This window comes from Geotrypetes seraphini, chromosome 12 (genome assembly GCF_902459505.1).
Source record: "Geotrypetes seraphini chromosome 12, aGeoSer1.1, whole genome shotgun sequence".
Classification (NCBI taxonomy): Eukaryota; Metazoa; Chordata; class Amphibia; order Gymnophiona; family Dermophiidae; genus Geotrypetes; species Geotrypetes seraphini.
Window position 1 is genome coordinate 22,713,876 of NC_047095.1, and position 20,028 is coordinate 22,733,903.

The 20,028-nt window shown below is 40.8% G+C and overlaps 1 protein-coding gene across 4 annotated transcripts in view; it reads right to left on the bottom strand.

The window, feature by feature from the left end:
* Positions 1-20,028, bottom strand: part of MTF2 (metal response element binding transcription factor 2) — a 126,069-nt gene that overhangs the window by 52,296 nt on the left and 53,745 nt on the right. For all 4 annotated transcript variants that reach the window (XM_033916832.1, XM_033916833.1, XM_033916834.1 and 1 more), the window contains 4 exons: positions 14,120-14,215; positions 10,572-10,672; positions 7,297-7,445; positions 4,735-4,830 (listed from right to left, as the gene is read on the bottom strand). In XM_033916832.1, the coding sequence (XP_033772723.1) occupies positions 4,735-4,830; positions 7,297-7,445; positions 10,572-10,672; positions 14,120-14,215 (442 nt within the window). The remainder of the gene's footprint in view (positions 1-4,734; positions 4,831-7,296; positions 7,446-10,571; positions 10,673-14,119; positions 14,216-20,028) is intronic.

Here is a 20,028-nt window from a genome sequence, read left to right on the forward strand (position 1 = left end):
TGACGTCAGGGGGAAGGCTTGTGGGCCAGCGGTGTGCAATTGCTGCATGCGCCTGGCCCTTCCCGGAGTTACGGCAGCAGCGGGAGATAATTAAATGGAGTGGTTGGGTGGCGGCCCGTGGGGAGAGGAGGAATAAGTGGCGGGTAGGCAGGCTTTAGTGCCGCAGGGAGGGAGGGAGGACAAAGGCTGGAAGGTAGTGAAGGGGAGGAGGCACGAACTCGGGACATAGGATGGAGGGAGGGAGAGAATAGAAAGGAACAATTGTTGAGTCTGAGTGATGTGGCATGGTGTTGGGATACAAGGGGGAGGAATGCTGAGCATAGTGATAGAGGGAGAGATGTGGCATGGTGTTGGAGAGGAGTGATAGAAGGAGAAATGGGCATGGGATTGGTGGGCAGTGGTGAAAAATGATCTGGGGGATGAGAAAGGAAGAAAAGTTGGACTCATGGAGAGACAGAGAGATGGTTGGGGAATGGAATGAGGTCTGGAGGAGAGAAAGAAAAAGAAATATTGGATGTACAGGCAGAAGGAAGTGCAACCAGAGACTCATGAAATTACCAGACAACAAAGGTGGGAAAAATGATTTTATTTTCAATTTAGTGATAAAATTGTGTCAGTTTTGAGAATTTATATCTGCTGTCTATATTTTGCACTATATTTGTCTATTTTTCTATAGTTGTTACTGAGGTGACATTGCATATTTTAAAGTCATCTGTCTTGACATTTAATTAACATTTTCACTGCGTACAATATGCTTTGTGTTTTTCTTTAATTTTGTGGTTACCATTATGTATTAATAAGATTATATTGTGTGTATATGAAAAATGAATGGAAGAAATTGCATTACAATTAGTATTATTATTATGGGGTGGAGTCAGGGTTGGAGTTTGGGCAGGTCTGGGGCGGAGTTTGGGCAGAGGTACTCAGTTGGTATTTGTTAGGCTTAGGGGGTACTTGGCTTGAAAAGGTTGAGAAACACTGTTCTTTGACATTCATTTTCAAAATGAGTCAAAAACTGCACAAAGCAGCAGATGGACACGTTTCTCACAAAAATATTTAAGTCATGATTTTCAAAACTCAGAATTGGGACATTTTACTCTGCAGTTCATCTAAATTGAAAGGGGGCATGTTGGGGGTGGGTTTTAGGCAGGATTTCAGTGAGCTTAAAATCTGAACTTTTTCAGTGATAATGGAAGAGTAAAAAAGGTCCAGGGCAAAAAAGATGTACATTTTTATTTAGACCTGTTTCAGTCATGACTGATTATTGAAGGGCTTAATTCCAGTCCTCGAGGTCAACAGGCAGAATATCCACAATGAATATACATGAGAGAGATTTGCAAGCACTGCCTCCTTGGTATGCAAATCTCGATGACTGAAATTAAGTAGCCCCTCCTTAATTCCCTCCCTCCCCCAAAGATGCGACAGTGATGGTAGATACCAGGCTCTATTATGATTTAGGATTGCCAAGACTCCTGAGGAAAGTCATTCAGCCAAAACATAGGCCTGTGTCATGTCTTTCAGTTCAACAAAGCTTTGTGAACTTTATTGTTTATTGAAAGCCTCTACTGCTACTAATGACTGGGAAGTCAATTTAGAGCAGTTTACATGAGCTTCTGTAAAGGTTTTACAATTCAGAGTTAGAATTTTTTGAGATGGTTTATATTTTTACCATATTTATACATGAGATCATCCTTGATTTTGTCAAGTTTAATCCTATCACTTCCTTCACTGTGTTTTTTTGCCAATGACCAAAAGGCAGCATTGAACCATTTGAACAGACCAGACAAGCTTTTATAGTTTGTCCTTGGATAGAAAGGTTTGCACTTTCTGAAGAAGTGTTCCAATGAAGGAAACCTTTGTCGGCAGAAGGGTTAACTTGTTGAAGTTTATGAGGAAGCTGAGGAACTAAATAAGGTGTGAGGCTCTGTCTCAGTGGGCATAATCCTTCTGACAAAGAGATGATTTTTCCTAGAGTACTGTTGGGAAGTTTTGCACTTACGGACTAATGATTATATGAAGGAAGGTGCTTTGTTATGTGTGAGTGCTGTTAATATTACTACTCATCACTTATATAGTGCTGAAAGGCATACGCAGCGCTGTACATTTTCACATTATAGATGGTCCAGTGGCTGACCTCTAATTTTTTTCTGCGGAATATGCCAGAATTTTTCTTTTTCTCTCCGTCACACAGAAAAACTGGTATGCACACAGACAACTGATGCTAATTGGGAAAGGGTGGTATGTTTGCCTTGCAAGAAAAAAGTATTGACAGGGCAAGATTACAAGATGAGCCTTGAGAGAATGCTGTAATAAAAAACAGGTACCTTAATCATTTAAAAACAAAAACATAGAAATATGAAGGCAGATAAAGGCCAAAATGGTCCATCCAGTTTGTTCATCCACAGCATCCACTATCTTCATCTCTCCCTAAGTGGTCCCACGTGCCTGTCCCACACTTTCTTGAACTCAAGACACAGTCTTTGTCTCCACCACTTCTACCGGGAGACTATTCCACATATCTACCATCCTTTCTATACAAAACTAGAAGTGATAGGCTCAAGCTAAGGAAATAAACATCATTCCAGAGCTTTCTTTCAAATGAAAGCTTTGCCTCATGCACATTTAAAAGTTTCTACCAAATTTCCCCTCTACTGCCTTTCCTCCAAAATATACATATAGAGATCTTTAAATCTGTCCACATACATCTTATGATGAAGATCACCAACTATTTTAGTAACCTTCCACTGGACAGATTCCATCCTGTTTATACCTTTCTGAAGCTGCAATTTCCAGAATTGTACACAATATTCTAAATGAGGTTTCACCAGAGTCTTATGCACCGCAGCATCCTTTTAGCTTTCGCTGTTGCCTTTTCAACCTGTTTGGCCACCTTTAGATCATCACATACTATCACACCCAAGTACCGCTCCTCTTTTGTGCACAAAAGCACTTCACCCCCTAAACAGTACAATTATCACAGATTTTTATAGCCCAAATGCATGACCTTGTATTTCTTAGCATTAAATCTTAGCTAGCAAATTTCAGACAATGCTTAAAGCTTCACTAGGTCCTTCCTCGTGTTATTCACACCATCAGGGGTGTCTACCCTATTGCAGATTTTGCTACCAACCACAAAGAGGCAGATCTTACCTGACAGCCCTTCAGCAATATCACAAAAATGTTAAAAAGAAAAGGCACACCACTGGTAACATCCATTTCCTCAGAGAGATCTCCATTGACCTTCGCTCACTTTCTACTCAACCAGTCCATTACTTTGGGGCCCATACTAAGGGCATTCAGTTTATTTATTAGACACCTGTGTGGAACACTGTCAAAGGCTTTGCTAAAAATTAAAATACACCACATCTAGCGTACTCACTATTATGATATTCTGCGCCAAAACAGCAGCACTCTAACTGTTTTTGAACCATGAACCTGTGTGCTGCACCATAAACGTGGATTTAGTTCAAGAAATATCAGCCAAGGCCAGTACTCTTTCACAATGGGACTTTTGAAGTCACTGTGTGAGAAAAAAAAAAAAAAAAGAGGTGGACCTGCTCAGTCATACACATTTCTCGCCACAGAGAACAGCTTATTTTCTTCATTCTTAAGAACCTCTTCTCTGACTCAAAATGGTCCTTGAGCTAGGTGATGTGATTATTTTGGGCTTAAAGGGAAATGTGTCTGCATTCCTAGTAGTTCTTCTAGTGATCCCCCTATGCTTAAGTAAATGGTGTAAAGCTTATGACTGTTGTCATTGGTTCTTTTTTCTCCTATAGGTTAGGCAGGGCCTGAAACCTAGTTTTGCTTGTGCTTTAGTCCCTTGATGTCAAAACCAAAATCAAAAATAAAAATTTTAAATTTGTGTTTCGTTTTCCTTTTCTTCTGAGAAGGATAATATAAACAAAGAAAATGAAGGTCAAAAAAAGAGAAGACAGGATTTCTCAATGAAAATCTTGGAAGGGCTTTGTGTCAATATTAGTTTGGCAGAGCAGACAAAAAACAAAACGAGGAGACTTGTGCATGAGGTGGCTAGTCCGACCCTAGAGTTCTCTAGGACAGCCATTCTGTCCCAGTATCATCAAGACATCGCTCACTTGCGTGTCCGATTACATCCTGCCTGTCCAAAGAGAAAGTATGTCCATATTTTTCCTTTTAGAGTTGGTATAACTTATGTGCATACCTGCAGCACGATAGGTGGCCTGTGATAAACTGTATCACATTTGTGAGAACCTTAATGTACAATAAATTTATTCTAAGAGAAAAGACACGAAAGATCACTTCAGAAACAAACGTTGTGCTGACCTTGGAGCTCAGGCTGTAAAGCTTTGTGCTGCTGTACACGGGATTCAGGTTTAAATAACTTATTTGAGAAGACGGGAATATGTGCCACTGAAGTGGGAAATTCAGGTTTAAGATGACAGAGAACACATCTATTGTTACAATGGAAGCTTCTATTAGCCTTTCAACAGCACTAAGAGCACACCTTGGAGGAGGCAAGGCATCCTTCAAGCACTGAGATAGACAGGATCACATGCCCATCCATCCAGACCATCTAAGAAAGGTTGAGACAGCAGATATCAAAAACAGTTTAAAAGGGCAAGTCAAGTAAAAGCCTTAGTATTTCATTTCAGTTAGAGACATGTTGTAGAAGGGATTGGGGGTAGGGAGGTCAGATCCACATGCAATGCTTACTCTAGGAGTTTTAAAACATAGGTGTTCAAAAGGTCCCACCTGTCTCCATAAAGCATTGGTTTCTGTAGGCACTGCACACAAGCTTCATGAAACCACTGCTTGCACTTGAAGCACTGCAGCATCTTTAAATACCAACTTCATCAGAAAAAAAAAGCAGTGTTAAAAATATATCAGATATATTTTTCTCTTTCATAGTAAGAATGAAGGCTCCAGATTCATTTGGATTATCTTGACTGTCTCATCTCAGTAAATTTAGGCCAATTCTGATAGTGCCTGCCCAGCGATACCATAATAGGACAAGCATAATAATACAAGACAATTAGTTGGCTTTTTATTTTTCTCCTAAAATTAGACAGAAAATAATCAACTAGTGCTTCCTTCTCACTAAGTGAGAAGGTGGTAAATTTTGCATAAATTTGTACTTAACACATTTATTTTCAAAGCTAACTTATGTGGATAAGTTTATTTTGAAAATTATGTAAGCAAAACTAGGCACACAAGTTAAACCTTTGTGCTAGGAGTTTTGCTGAAGATAATATACACACACACAAAAAAGTATCATATATACTCAAATATAAACCGGGATTTTTGGACCAAGTCCCGGTTTATATTCGGGTCAATGCCCCCTCCCAGAAGTTTTTAAGGCCGCCGTAACCAGGCTTTGCCCCCTCCTCCTTCTTGCCCTATCTTCATACCTCTGCCGATCTGGTGGAGGTGCAGCAGGTCGTCTGCCGATCGCTGGTGGAGGTGCAGCGGGCAGGAGCAAGCTTTCCAAACTCCTGCCCCGCTGCTAACCAGCTGCGCAATCCAACTTCGCCATCTGAACTGCACGAGCAGCAGCACAATTTGGCGCTGCTTCTCGGTGCTGAGCGGCTTCCTTACTGGCTCCTGCGAATTCTCGGGAGCTAGTAAGGAAGCTGCTCAGCGCTGAGAAGCAGCGCAAATCACGCTGCTGCTTGTGCAGCTCAGATAGTGAAGTTGGATCACGCAGCCGGTTAGCAGCGGGACAGGAGTTTGGAAAGCTTGCTCCTGCCCACTGCACCTCCATCAGATCGGCAGAGGTATGAAGATAGGGCAGGGAGGGCGGGACAGAGGGCAGAGTCTGGGAGGGAAAGTGCAGAGTCTGACAGGGGAAGGAAGGAAGGGTGCAGAGCCGGGGAGGATGGAAGGGTGCTGGATGCAGAGCTTGACAGGGGAGGGGAGGAAGGAAGGGTGTTGGGTGCAGTGCCTGACAGGGGAGGGGAGGAAGGAAGAGTGCTGGGTGCAGTGCCTGACAGGAGAGGGGAGGAAGGAAGGGTGCTGGGAGCAGAGCCTGACAGGGGAGGGAAGGAAGGAAGGGTGCTGGTTGCAGAGCCTGACAGGGGAGGGGAGGAAGGAAGGGTGCTGGGCACAGAGCCTGACAAGGGAGGGGAGGAAGGAAGGGTGCTGGGCGCAGAGCCTGACAAGGGAGGGGGGGAGGAAGGAAGGGTGCTGGGCGCAGAGCCTGACAAGGGAGGGAAGGAAGGAAGGGTGCTGGGCGCAGAGCCTGACAGGGGAGGGGAGGATGGAAGGGTGCTGGGCACAGAGCCTGACAGGGCAGGACTCTTGAATATTAAGCCGTCCGACTTGTATTCGAGTCAACCATTTTTCCATCTTTTTTGGGGGGAAAGGGGGGTCTCGACTTACAATCGGATCAACTTATATTCAAGTATATACAGTATGTGTAAACCCTAACCCCACATAGGGCTAGATTCAGTAAAGATAACATCTCAATTGCTGTTGGCTGATTCTCTGGCTGATTTTCAAACAGCGATTGATTCACTATCAAGTTTGCATGCAAATGATTTGCACAGAGAAGCAAATCATTTGCATTCAAACCCACCAACTCAATTGTTCATCACTGTTTGCAAATTTTTTTCTTTAAAGCCTATTCTGTAAAGCTTTTGAGGTACCCTTCGGATCTGCTTCAATTAATTCTGCTATATTTTGCGTTTGAGTGTATATATGGAATGTTTGACAATTGTTCATTAACGTAAAAAAATATTTTGGTTTGTGTTTCAGAGACTGACACCCTGTATGTAAGACTTGTGTCTTATTGGCTTCCTGATGAAGATTTGAAATGTGGCACATCAAGGCCAAAGAATTATAACTAAAGATAAGTTTTTCAACTTTATTTCATTACAGTGCACTGAAAAGTACCATCTGTTGTTAACTGGAAAGTACTGCAATGATTGGGTGGTGAGGTTTTTTGGGGAATTCGTTCCCCTTTTTCCTCCATGTCTCTGAGCACTACCTTCTTTTATATAAAAATTAAGTATATTAATTAAAATATTTTTATTTTTTGATGTTAGCGTGTTGTTTATTATTTTGATCCCTAAGCTTATCCTCTGAAAAGCTGCGTACAATAAATGAACTGTGTGACTTTTTGCCAGAACCCAGCTATGTCTCCTACTACTTTCCTATTTCTTATTTGGTGGCATTTTTATTCCTTAAAACAGAGAGAAATAATTCTTTGACCTTCTACTCCTTGAAAATTTAGATTCTGCTTTAACACCAGTGGCAACCATTAGTCACTTCAGGTTTAGCATAAAACAAAACAAAGCATGTAGTGAGTTTACTTACTCTCCAGGTCCTCCACAGTAGCAATAACATTGTTGAATATTTGTTTTGTGACCTGCATCCCACTCAAGGTCTGCCACATTATAGGGTAAAGTCTGCTTCATAACTTGCAGTGCTTTAGCATTTGGTCCTTTCTTAAGTGCACCACCCCGCTAAAATAAAAATAATTACTACATATTAAAAGACTACATTAATGCACTACTTTTTTTCTATATACCTTTACCAGATCAGTCACTCAAAATAATATACATCAAGATAAAACTAAAAACTAAACTAGTCAACAGTCAAGTAACAAGAATCAGCACAAACCAATCAGCAACAGCAAAAATGAAAATGAAACATTCCCTATGCCCAATGGTTTCCAATAGTTCAGCAGTTTTAAGACAGGTTCCAGTCACCAGCCTGCCATGAGGAGGCTGACTTTGAGGAGAGGACTTGCCCTTTCATATTTGTTCTTGCGCAGCCAGATTGTATGCCAGATTATTGGATGGGTTAAGGGAGGTTTTTTTTTCATGTATTCATCTCAATATTGAGGGAATCCGTGGGATCGTTGGATGATCAAAGAGCAAAAGAAAAAATTGTAAGAGATCTACCTGAACCGGAAATGGTTTTCAAGGGTGATGATGAGGAGGAAATGAAAGAAATCTCGCTGAATCTGGAAGATGCACTAAGCCAAATCGACAAGTTAAAAAGTGATAAATCACCTGGACTGGATTGCATACATGCCAGGGCACTAAAAGAACTCAAACATGAAATTGCTGACTTGCTATTAGTAATCTGTAACCTGTTGCTAAAATCATCTGTGGTACCTGAAGATTGGAGGGTGACCAATGTTATGCCGATTTTTTTAAAGAGTTCCAGGGGCGATCCGGGAAATTAGACTGGTAAACCTGACTTCAGTGCTGGGCAAAATGGTGGAAACAATTATAAAAAATAAAATTGTGGAACACATACACAAAACATGATTTAATGAGATGTAGTCAGCATGAGTTCAGCCGAGGGAGATCTTGCCTTACCAATTTACTTGACTTCTTTGAAAGTGTGAATAAACATGTGGATAAAGGTGAGCTAATTGATGTAGTGTATCTAGATTTTCAGAAAGCTTTTGAGAAAATTAAAGAGTCATGGGATAGGTGGCAAAGTTCAGTTGTGGATTAGGAATTGGTTATCGGATAGAAAACAGAGGGTAGGATTAAATGGTTATTTTTCTCAATGGAGGAGAGTACCGTAAATAGTGGAGTGCCACAGGGGTCTGTACTGGGACCGGTGCTATTTAACTTATTTATAAGTGATCTGGAAATTAGAACAAGTGAGGTGATTAAATTTACAGATGACACTAAACTGTTCAAAGCTGTTAAAATGCATGCGGATTGTGAAAAATTGCAGGCAGACCTTAGGAAATTGGAAGACTGGGCGTCCAAATGATAGATGAAATTTAATGTGGAGAAATACAAAGTGATGCACATTGGGAAGAATTACCGGTCCACCTTGGGGGTTAGCGCCCAAGAAAAGGATCTGGGTGTCATTGTAGACAATACGATGAAACCTTCCGCCCAATGTGTGGTGGCAGCCAAAAAAGCAAACAGGATGCTAGGAATGATTAAAAAAGGGATCATTAACAAGACTAAGAATGTCCTTGTATCGCTCCATGGTGCGACCTCATCTGGAGTATTGCATTCAATTCTGGTCTCCTTATCTCAAGAAAGATATAGAGGCACTAGTAAAGGTTCAAAAAAGAGCAAACAAGGTGATAAAGGGAATGGAACTCCTCTCGTATGAGGAAAGACTAAAAAGGTTAGGGCTCTTCAGCTTGGAAGAGACGGCTGAGGGGAGATATGATTGAAGTCTACAAAATCCTGAGTAGAGTAGAATGGGTACCAGTGGATCGATTTTTCACTCTATCAAAAATTACAAAGACTAGGGGAAACTCGAAGTTACAGGTAAATACTTTTAAAACCAATTGGAGGAAATTTTTTTCACTCAGAGAATAGTTAGACTCTGGAATGCATTGCCAGAGGTTGTGGTAAGAGCTAATAGCATAGCTGGTTTTAAGAAAGGTTTGGACAATTTCCTGGAGGAAAAGTCCATAGTCTGTTATTGAGAAAGACATTGGGGAAGTCACTGCTTGCCCTGGATCGGAAGCATGGAATGTGTTGCTATTCCTTGGGTTTTGGTCAGGTACTAGAGACCTGGATTGGCCACTGTGAGAACGGGCTACTGGGCTTGATGGACCATTGGTCTGACCCAGTAAGGCTATTCTTATGCTCTTAATTGAAACATGCTTCTCCCACCTTAACTCTCTAAGGTGGGAGAAGCATGTGCTCAGAAAAGTATTTGGCTTTCTGCAACTCCCGGATTGCAGGAAGGGCTTAAACACCTAGCGTTCTGAATCCAGGAGGAATGTAACAGAATTCCTATTTCCTTGAAGGAGGGACCAGGCAGAGAGGAAAACCCAAAGCCAATAAGAGCAGCAAGTTGTGAATGTTGTGCTGCCGAATAAATTTGACACTGACCCTCAGAGGAGTCGACTGAGCACCGCACCCATTTAAGCACTGCTGTACTGAGGCAGTTTACTGGCTCCGGAGCTGTATATTTATCTCACCAAGTCTCTCCCGCGCTATATCTTCTGTACAGCCACAGTGAGTGGTGGCAGGCTTGAGCCAACAGGATTCTTGAGGGGGGAGGTCTCAGCCAAGGCTCACTACTGGGACAGCTCTTATATCTACTAATCTGGGAGATAGAGCTGGAGCTTGATAGCCAATGAGGATCACTTCCTTAGAGGTGCTCCTGATTGGCCATCAATCTCCAGCTCTGTCTCCCAGATTGGTGGATGTGCAGATCTCTCCCAAGTGAACAGCAATCAGAAGATGGTATGCTGCACAATGAAAGAAGGTGCATGGCTGTGCAGCTGCGCAGCTTAGAGGGAACATTGGTGAGGACTTTTCAAAAGATGCATCAAGAGCAGATCTGGGATTAAATTTGACAAATAAAAGCATAAGGAGGGAAAAGGAATGGAAGACTGGATTAAGAGTTAAAGGAAAACTTGGAGGTTTCAGTGAATGTTCTCTATTTGTAATCTGATTTTGGACAGTTACAAAACTTAAAATTAAAAAAAATCTAATTATGTCTTCAAGTAAATAGTTTATCACCTTTGTTCTCATTGTTTATGATGATGACTTCTATGTTTTACCAGACACACTGGATAAAGGCACTAAATAATACATAAAATAATTAAATCAATAAATCAATAATATTCTCGCATCTCCAAAATACTGAACCTTTGTGGTTGTTGCAAACACACACTGCCGACACAGCCATTTTTCATCTGAATCAATGACACTGGAATCAATATTTGGGGTATGACACAACTGATGATAACCTAAAATAAAATAAAAAATAAAAAAGAAGATTGTTTTGTTTTAATGAAAATATCTTAATTCCTCTTTTCTATATGCTTGACTAATTTTGATTGTTTAATTCTAAAATTGTTTAAAATCAGCAAAATGTAGACATTCATCAATCATTCATGGAATTAGCAACTGTAAGAATACCAAATCCAAATAATTTTGCATGTACTATTTCTGTTCATAAAAAGTAGACACAATCCTTTTCACAATGACAACAGTCTGAATTAAAGCTACCCAATTCCCGATTCGAATCGATTCACCAATTCACTTCTGGTGAATCAATTTGAATTGATTCATTAAAAAAAAAAAAAGGACTCACTAATTCATCAGCAGTGGCACTGAAGTTCTTTCTTAGTTCCCTTGCCACTGATCTATTCTGCACAGGCCCGTTTTGGGTTTCCCTCTGCCAGAGTCTTTCCTTCTAATATAACTTCCTGTTTCCAAATCAGTTAAGGCTGTCCCTACTCCCCCACCTATCTCCTTCCAGCTGCTGTAATTTTAAATCTTTGAACAGCCGGCAGAAGCAAAGAAGTAAGCCTGCTGCCATTGGCCTGCCTGGAAGTCTTCATTCTGCAGCGTTCCACCTACACAAGAACAGGAAGTTGCTGCAGAATGAAGGCTTCTGGGGCAGGCTGATGGCAACAGGCTCACTTCGCTACTCGAAGATTTAAAATTACAGTGGCTGGGGAGGTGGTAGATGGAGCTGGAGAGAGAGGTCATGCCACAGGATACTGTTGAGGTTGGGGACTGGGAATTGAAGGAAGAATATATGCTGCATGGACTGGGAGGGGGCTGGGAAGGAAAAATACTGCATGGGCTAGAGGGGGCTAGTAAGGCAGGGAAGGACAGATGAATAGGCTGGAGGGTTGGGTAGGCCAGATGCTGAACAAGCTGGGGATTGAGAAGGTAGAGAGAGATGATGCATTAGTGGGGTGGTGGGAAGGGAGGGTAATTCTTTTTTAATCCACCTTGAACCGCAAGGCAATGGAATAGAAATCTCTAATGTAATGTAATGTAAGAGAGATGCTGCCAGTGGGGGAGTGAAGAGAAAGGGAGAATGATTGGACATAGGTGCATGGAACGAGAGGGAAAGAAAGAGGGAGAATTGTTGGACATGACAGTGGTAGAGAGAGGGGAAGGAGAAATAATGGATTTTATGGTGGAGAGGGAAGGGTGGAAAAGGATGCAAGAGGGAGAAATGCTGGACATAGTGGTGAAGGGATGGGAGGAAGAAACTAAGACATTAGAATGCAAAACATATGTCCAGAGATTTGAAAGTTAAATCTTGATATATACTTTTTAGATAAGAACTGGAAAATGTAATTCATTTAATCCATGTTTCTAGCTAAATTTAAAGCTATGTTATAGATTGGATGTTCCTATCTTTGACGTGATATTGCCTTGGTTAAATAAAATGTTTAAAAAGCTGTGTTATTGAAAGTGAATCGAATTGAAAAAAAATGTCTGAATCGGGCAGCACTAGTCTGAATTAACAGTGCTTATGTGATGGCTTACAGTCTAGCTATGAAGAAGAGTTTTACTTTTCCATTTGGTTCAGTTGATTAAAAATTATTTTTTAAATCAATCCTTCAAAATTCTTCTGTCTTTCTTATACTCATGTCATATTTCCATGTACTTCTGCTTTTTTAGTTACAAAATTAAAACTGTAAATGAACAGTGATACAATTTAAAAGAGATTGACATAAGAACATAAGCAGTGCCTCTGCTGGGTTAGCTGCTGAGGTCCATCATGCCCAGCAGTCCGCTCACGCGGCGGCCCATCAGGTCCAGGACCTGTATAGTAACCCTCTATCTATACCCTTCTATCCCCTTCTGACCCTGGGGATAAAGCTATAGCATTGCAATGCAGGTGATCAGGGCTTTTGTTTGGTGTTCTTCAAGGCCAGTAGGGCCTAACAGCCACGGAGAAACTAGGGTAAAAAGAATGACAGTTGCTGCTACTGTGGCAACTGAGGGTAAACCTCAAAGAAAGTGTTGTATTCTAGCCCCCATGCCAGCAAAGGTTGTAGATATGGAGGGAGTTCCAAGGGAATAAGGCAAAAAACAAAAGCTTAAACCAGCTAGTGTCAGCACGTCCAAATTTTCTTCTACAAGGTAGATTATCTACAGAATTAAAAGTTATAGAATCAAATGAAAAATTCTAACTCTGTTACTAGCCTATTTATTAACAGTCCAAGATATGGTAAATGGTACAAAAAACTTCCACCAACACTATTTTGAAAATGATTGTGGTAAGTTCTAGTTTTTAGTTACAGACAAACAGAAATACAATTACTGTATATACTTGAATATAAGTCTATCCGAATATAAGTCGAGACCCCCATTTTCCCACCAAAAGGAGGAGAAAAAAAAATGGTTGACTTGAATATAAGTCGGGCGGTTTAATATTCAAGTCTCCTACCCTGCCAGGTTCTGCACTCAGCCCCCCTCCCTGCCAAGTTCTGTACCCTGCCCTGCACTCAGTCCCATTCTCTACCAGGCTGTGAACCAAGCCCCCCTCCCTGCCAGGCTCTGAACACTGTCCCACCTTCCTTCCCTAAAAAGAGCCAACCTCATCAATGATGTCACAATGGCACGATTGTCCCATACACCCCTTTGCCCTCTAACCCAGACAGATGATTAACCCTTCCCCTTAACTTAAACCACCTAGTGGTAGGCCGGGACAGGAGGGATCCCTCCCGTCTCCTGCACTGGCCGACACTAATAATTACCACCCTCCCTCCTTCCCTTCTTCGCATACCTGTTCCCTGGTGGTTCAGCATGTATCCCGTGCTGAAATCCTTTGCAAAGGTAGTAGCCAGCGGCGCACCTGGGACAGCACGCAGGAGCGAGCTTTTTGTGCTGCCGGCCGGCCCTGCACCGCTCCTTGATAGGCTTCCATGAGAACCGTGAATCCCACGAGAACTTGCGGCAGCCTATCAAGGAGCAGTGCAGGGCCGGCCAGCAGCACGAAAAGCTCGCTCCTGCGTGTCAATCTAGGTGCACCGCTGGCTACTACCTTTACAAAGGATTTCAGCATGGGATACACGCTGGACCACCAGAGAACAGGTACGTGAAGGAGGGAGGTGGTAATTATTAGTGTCAGCCGGAGCAGGAGATGGGAGGGATCCCTAAGGCAGGCCTGCAGGAAGGGTTTCGGGTGGTCACTGGGGGATGACCCGAATATAAACCAAGACCCCCATTTTTAGGCCCAAAAATCCCGGTTTATATTCAAGTATATACAGTACTTTCATTAGGATACCTCAATCTTTCCATTCTGCTGGTTTGAGAAATGTGCATTTTTTTTAAATTGTCTACACATTAGTTTTATGTTGTATCTATATAAGTGGTACAAATATATCTCCTTGGATTACGTAAAAGAAAAATACCTGAAAACTGCTAGTTATAGGTCACTATACCTTGGCCACACTTATCACAAATAACCATTTCATTTGGTGCTTCTGAATACTCTTCCTCACATATTGTACAGACCATTTCCCCACTTTCAGTGGCCCCTGTAAAACAAATATACAGAAAAACTTCATGGGGTAATCAACTACAATTGAAATACTTTTAAAATAAATAGTAGTAAATATTTTTTCACTCAACAAATAGTTAAGCTCTGGAACTCATTGCCAGAGGATAAACAGCAGTTAGCATAGTTGGGTTAAAAAAAGATTTGGAGAAATTCCTGGAGGAAAAGTCCATAGTCTGCTATTGAGACTTACTTGAGGGAAGCCACTGCTAGCTTTGGGTTGGTAACATGGAATGTTGCTACTATTTGGTTTTCTGCTAGGTACTTGTGACCTGCATTGGCCACTGCTGGAAACAGAATTACTGGACTAGATTAACTATTGGTCTGAGCCAGTATGAATATTATGCTCTTTTGAAATCACACAAAATGAATTGCATTTTAACAGTAAGGCCCAAATAGGCATGTGGCCTTAAGAATAAACTTCAGTTTCAGCATTAACAATGACCTTAACATTTTTTTTTCTCCTGCCACAGTTTACTCAACTATAATTTGAAAATGTTAATACTGTACTTCTGAACTCTCCTCTGTTACAGAAATCAAAGGCTGGACCGACGAAGAGTAAAGCAACCCATAGTTGTGTACCCGGTTGCGTTCTGAAGGTCCATACATTTGAGAATAATAACTACAAGTGAGTTTATTAAAATATTCACTGTTAGCCTTTGGTGATACATTAACAAAGACAAAAACAATACATTATTTGATTGACAAAACAACAGTGGCTCCTATATATTATTGGTTACACAAATCAGATATCAAAACTGATAACAAGCCTTTACACTTTTAAATATTGCTGTGTGTTTCTGAAATGTTATAATATTGAGATCCTGTTTGAATGAAATGCATTATATAATCAACTATAGCATAGTTGAGTCAATTCAACAAGCAATGATTGGTGTGGTAGTTGCGGTTTATCAAAGCCAGGGCAAGACTGTATTCTATAAAGTGAGTCAATCTTTCTAGGAGCTATAGTGACAGAAAGAGAATTCCCCCAGTTTTTTGGGTTGGTTTTTTTTAATCGGATTTCAAATTTACATTTCAAGTATCCATTTGTACAGAAAGTTGAAGAAAGCAAACAATTAGCGCTCTTCTATTCAAATACAAATCATCTAAAGAAAATAAAACATGTAGCTTGACTTCAACTCAAGTCCTCAAATTAGATCCAAGATTAGATATAGCGAGTTAAGATAATATAATATAAGACATTATAAAGAAAATAAGGTCCTTTGGCTGAGAGAGTATATACCTTAATATTCAAACTGCACTCAAAGTTTCCCTTCATCCATTCGAGCTCCCATCAGGAAGGCTGTCAGTTAGAAAGGTTCAAAGAAAACATATTTTTATACGATAATATATTGTACATTTAAATGGATGACGAAGAAAAAATGTCCCTCCAAGAGAGATAACCCCTGGCTTTTTAACATAAGAAATTTGTGTCTCCTTTTTTGTGTGTTCCATGCCAAATCTGGAAACATTAATATTTTGTAACCAAGAAAGTCTTTCTGCTTATTCTTAAAGAAGAGCTGAAGCAACCAGTTTTTATCTGGTGCAAGGGCTACTGTAATAAGTAATGTTGCCACCAATGCAGTCTCTCAATCAGAAAGTTCCAGCATTGCTGATACATTGAGCGGTTGATTATCTTCCTGCAATTGTGGTTGCTGTTCATTACTTTTTAATGGCAAATAATATACATGGGTAAATGGTGGCAACATATCCTCTGAACTCCCAGAATCTCCGTCATGTAATGTTTTAACATATCCCTAGGAGTCACAGCCGCTATCCTAGGAAAGTTAATCAATCGCAAGTTATTATTACGCGAAAAGTTTTCTAAGGACTCCAGTTTTCTACGTAGATTTGAATTGTCTTTTACTAATGTTTCACTAAGTTGTTTAGAAACCTTTAATTCTTGTTGAATATTCACTATGGAGTTCTTTGAATCATCCATTTCAACCCTCAAGTTCTTAATGTCAGTTTCTTGGGTTTTTAGTTTACCTTCTAGCTGTGCCAGCTGAGGTTTTATAGATGTAGCCAGATCAGCCACGAGATCCCAGATAGAGTCTAGAGTTACCTCCTTGGGCTTTTCTATAGTATAAGAAACTTTATTAGCTTGAATGATCTCACCAGCTGAAAGCGATTCCTGGCTGTCCCTCTCCTGAATTCGGTTTCCCACCGAAGTTGTTGAATCCTCAGCTTCTCCCGGGCTCTCCTTAGGATACAGGGAGTCCGTCTCTTTGCTCCCCTCCATGCTCTTCCTGGCCTCCGAGGAGAGGTGTGATCCATCCTCCAGTCGTGGGGCGCTAGTGATCTGAGGAGGTGGGAGAGGTGCCCTTGCGTCGGGGCTTAATGTTGTCTCCAAATCACCTCAGTCTCGCTCCTCCGAGGCATCTCCAATGGGGATACTGCCGCTGCTGGGATATCCTGCATATGGCACAGGAGCTCTTCGATATTGCCGAAAGAGGGTACACGCAAGGCTCCAGCGGCACTCCTGCCTCTCCTCTTCGGCATAATGCAGGTAGAAAAAAACTTCCCCAAAGGGTTTTGCGATATTTAAGCGAGCTCACACAGCGTGTAGCTCAGCTTAATGGACCTTTAGCCATCTTGGATGTTCTCTCCCAGTTTTTAAAGAGCGCCTCTTTGAGGAGATTGTGTAGAGTTAACTTAAGCAGCTTTTTAAAATACTCATCGTAATCCAAAGCATCAAGGAGTTCTGCTCTAGGCTCAGTGTCTGCCTCCAATTTGACAGTTAGATCTTTCCCCAACTGTCTGATATATTTGGTAAATGAAAGTCCTCAGGAGGAGATCATCTAGGAGGAGGAGATGGATCTGAAGGGATACCATAAGAATCCGGAACAGATAATGTAGGCTCATACTCAGTATGGTGATGGGACAAGTCAGAATCAACTTCTTGTATCCCAGGTGATTCTCTGTAGGACAAAGTTCTCCTAGAGACCAATGAGCATGAGAACATTAGGAAGAGCTTTTTGGACAACATTGGTACCAATCTGATGACGAGCGACGCAATAATCATTTGGATATGAAAGCATGTGATGCTGATATACATTGATGCTGCAATACAGAACGTTGATGCTTTGATGCAGAGCATCGTGTGATGTGCTGATATGATGTCGAGCAGCACTGCCTTGATGCTGACCTGGAATCGGTACCATGTGGCCTCAGAGTGCTAAGCTTGGGCTGGGCCAGCACCAAGGGAGTCGATGTAAGCACTGGTTTCGAGTGCAACTTAAAAAGGTCACCGAGCTACCTCTGGAAAAACTTGTTGAGTTGTTCTCTGAAGACTTGCACCGGTACCCTTGGCTCAACAGCCGGTACCATTGGTGCTGCAGGGTGTCGAGAGGTGGGAGACCTCGAAGAGGATTCACGCCCCGTAGGAAACACAGCTTTCACTGAAGGAGATCAATGGCTTTAACACTTGGCCTGCATCAAGGGACTCGATGCTGCAGAGGCCTGCGACGCTTGCTGGGAAGAGAATGGCTTCTCAGCAGGTTTGCCTGATGGATACATCGAGCTTCAATGAGTGTTTCTGTAATATAGAACAATGAGTACAAGTGTCTACTTGATGCTGAGGCCCCAAACACTGTAAGCACAAATTGTGCAGATCAGTGACTGAAATAGGGAGCTGGCACAGACAGCACTTTTTTGAAACTGCTCAAAGGTTTAGACATGGATGGAAAAATCACATCGATGAGGTAAAAAAGCTCAATGATGAAAATGAGAAAGAAGACCGCCAAGGTAGGAAAAAGAGGGCCAAAAGGCCCAACTGAGGTACAAAAGAAAAAAGGAAAATATAATTTTTTTATTTTTTTTACAGACCAAAAAAGTACACAGTTAAGAAGAAAAAAGCAATAATGAAAGCCAAAGGCCAAAATTAGGAAAAAACATTGAACGGAAGGCAACACGCTTTGGACGGAGTCCCCAAAAAATAGCACTTCTTTGCTCTACGATAAACTGAGGTACAATGAGCCAGTGTTGATCAGGAAGGCACTCAAGCATGTATGGTACGGGCAGTTGCGAAATTTCTAAAAACTTAAAGTGGCAATCCACTTTTACCACTGTCTGTACCGGGTTCTGTGGATGACGTTACCCACATGTGAAAATATGCTGCCTGCTTGTCCAAGGATAATTCTGCAGTTTGGCATATTTGAATACATTGCCACACTGCTCCTTGTGACCCTGGGCAAGTCACTTAATCCCACATTGCCCCAGGTACATTAGCTAGAGTGTGAGCCTGCCAGGACAGATAGGGAAAAATGCTTGAGTACCTGAATGTAAACCACTTAGACTATAAGTGATATATAAATGCTTAAATAAATAACTTGCAAAAAAAATAACTTGTAATGCCTTGTAAAAGTCTTAATATCCTTGCACATTTTTCACATTCAGCTGCCTAAAAATACAGTTTAAAATACATAGGTGTTTGCTTCACTAATCTACACAGCAAACTATACCCTTTCTCCATGTAACAATTTGGAAAAATTACCAGTTTGGTTAAGGCTGGAATGGCAACTCATGTCTCCTGTAAGGCTATGTCATATTATTAGTACTAAAATGCCTAGGCTATACAAAGAAAATAAATTATTAATTGACACCTGGAAAACTTTAAAATTGATAGATAATTTAACTTCTAATCCAATTCATAACTCTACAAATCAAACAATATGGTTTAACTCCAAGATTCAAATTAGCAGATTTAAGCTTGTCTGGAAGCAATGGTTAATAGCAGGAATTCGTACTCTTGATGATGTAATGTCTAATGGTAAACTGCTTGATTTTTCACAGTTGCAACAAAAATTTGGCTTGAATAAATCACAAAGTTATAAATGGCTCCAACTGAAGCAGGCCATTCAGGCGGGGTTCCCTGAATGGAAAAGTCTTAATAATCAATATAGTTTAGAATTCCTATGCTTTCAAGCAGACTTTCAGGAACACCAGGCTGCACAGTGGTACAAATTAATATCTGGATTATTGAAAAAAAAAAAACACAAAAAAAAAAAAACAAGGAATGGTCTTAGAGACATTTGGAGCATTGAGATTAAGCACAAAATTACAGCATCTCAATGGCCACGTATTTGGTCTTAGAGGATGAGATGTTTGTCTGCATCTATGAGACAAACGTGGTTTTTCTTGCTGCATAGAGCTTTCTGGACCCCTGTTCATTTAAAAAAATTAGATCGCTCTAAATCCGATAAATGCTGGCATTGTCATCTTGAAGCAGGGACTTTAGATCATTTGTTATTCTATTGTCCATACATATTAGAATTTTGGAAATTAATCTGGAATCAAATTAATTCCCTATTAGAAAATCATGTGGCATTATCATATGACACAGTTTTATTTGGTATAGAAATGAGGGCTAAGAAACAAATCTCATCTAATAATAACAAGTTATTGCTAATTTTAACTGGGGTTGCCATTCAACAGATCACTTACAATTGGAAGAATTGGAATAGACTTAATTATTGTTTTTGGTGGAACTCTGTATGCCATATATATATAAAATAGAAAGGACACTAGCTGTCCAAAAAGGAAATTATAACAAATGTGTGGAGGCCATTATTAGATTATTGTAAAGATTAAAAATATTCTTCCCTGTATAAAATTTTAAGACATTAAGGGGGGAGGGGGTGGGTATTTTTGATTATAATTGAAACAAATCATTGTCATAAATAAATAAGGGAGGGGTAATATTTTATATTATGATGATCAATTATAGGATTTCAAGTGTATTTGAATGCTTAATTGATAAATGTCAATATTGTACTTGATTTAAGATTTGAA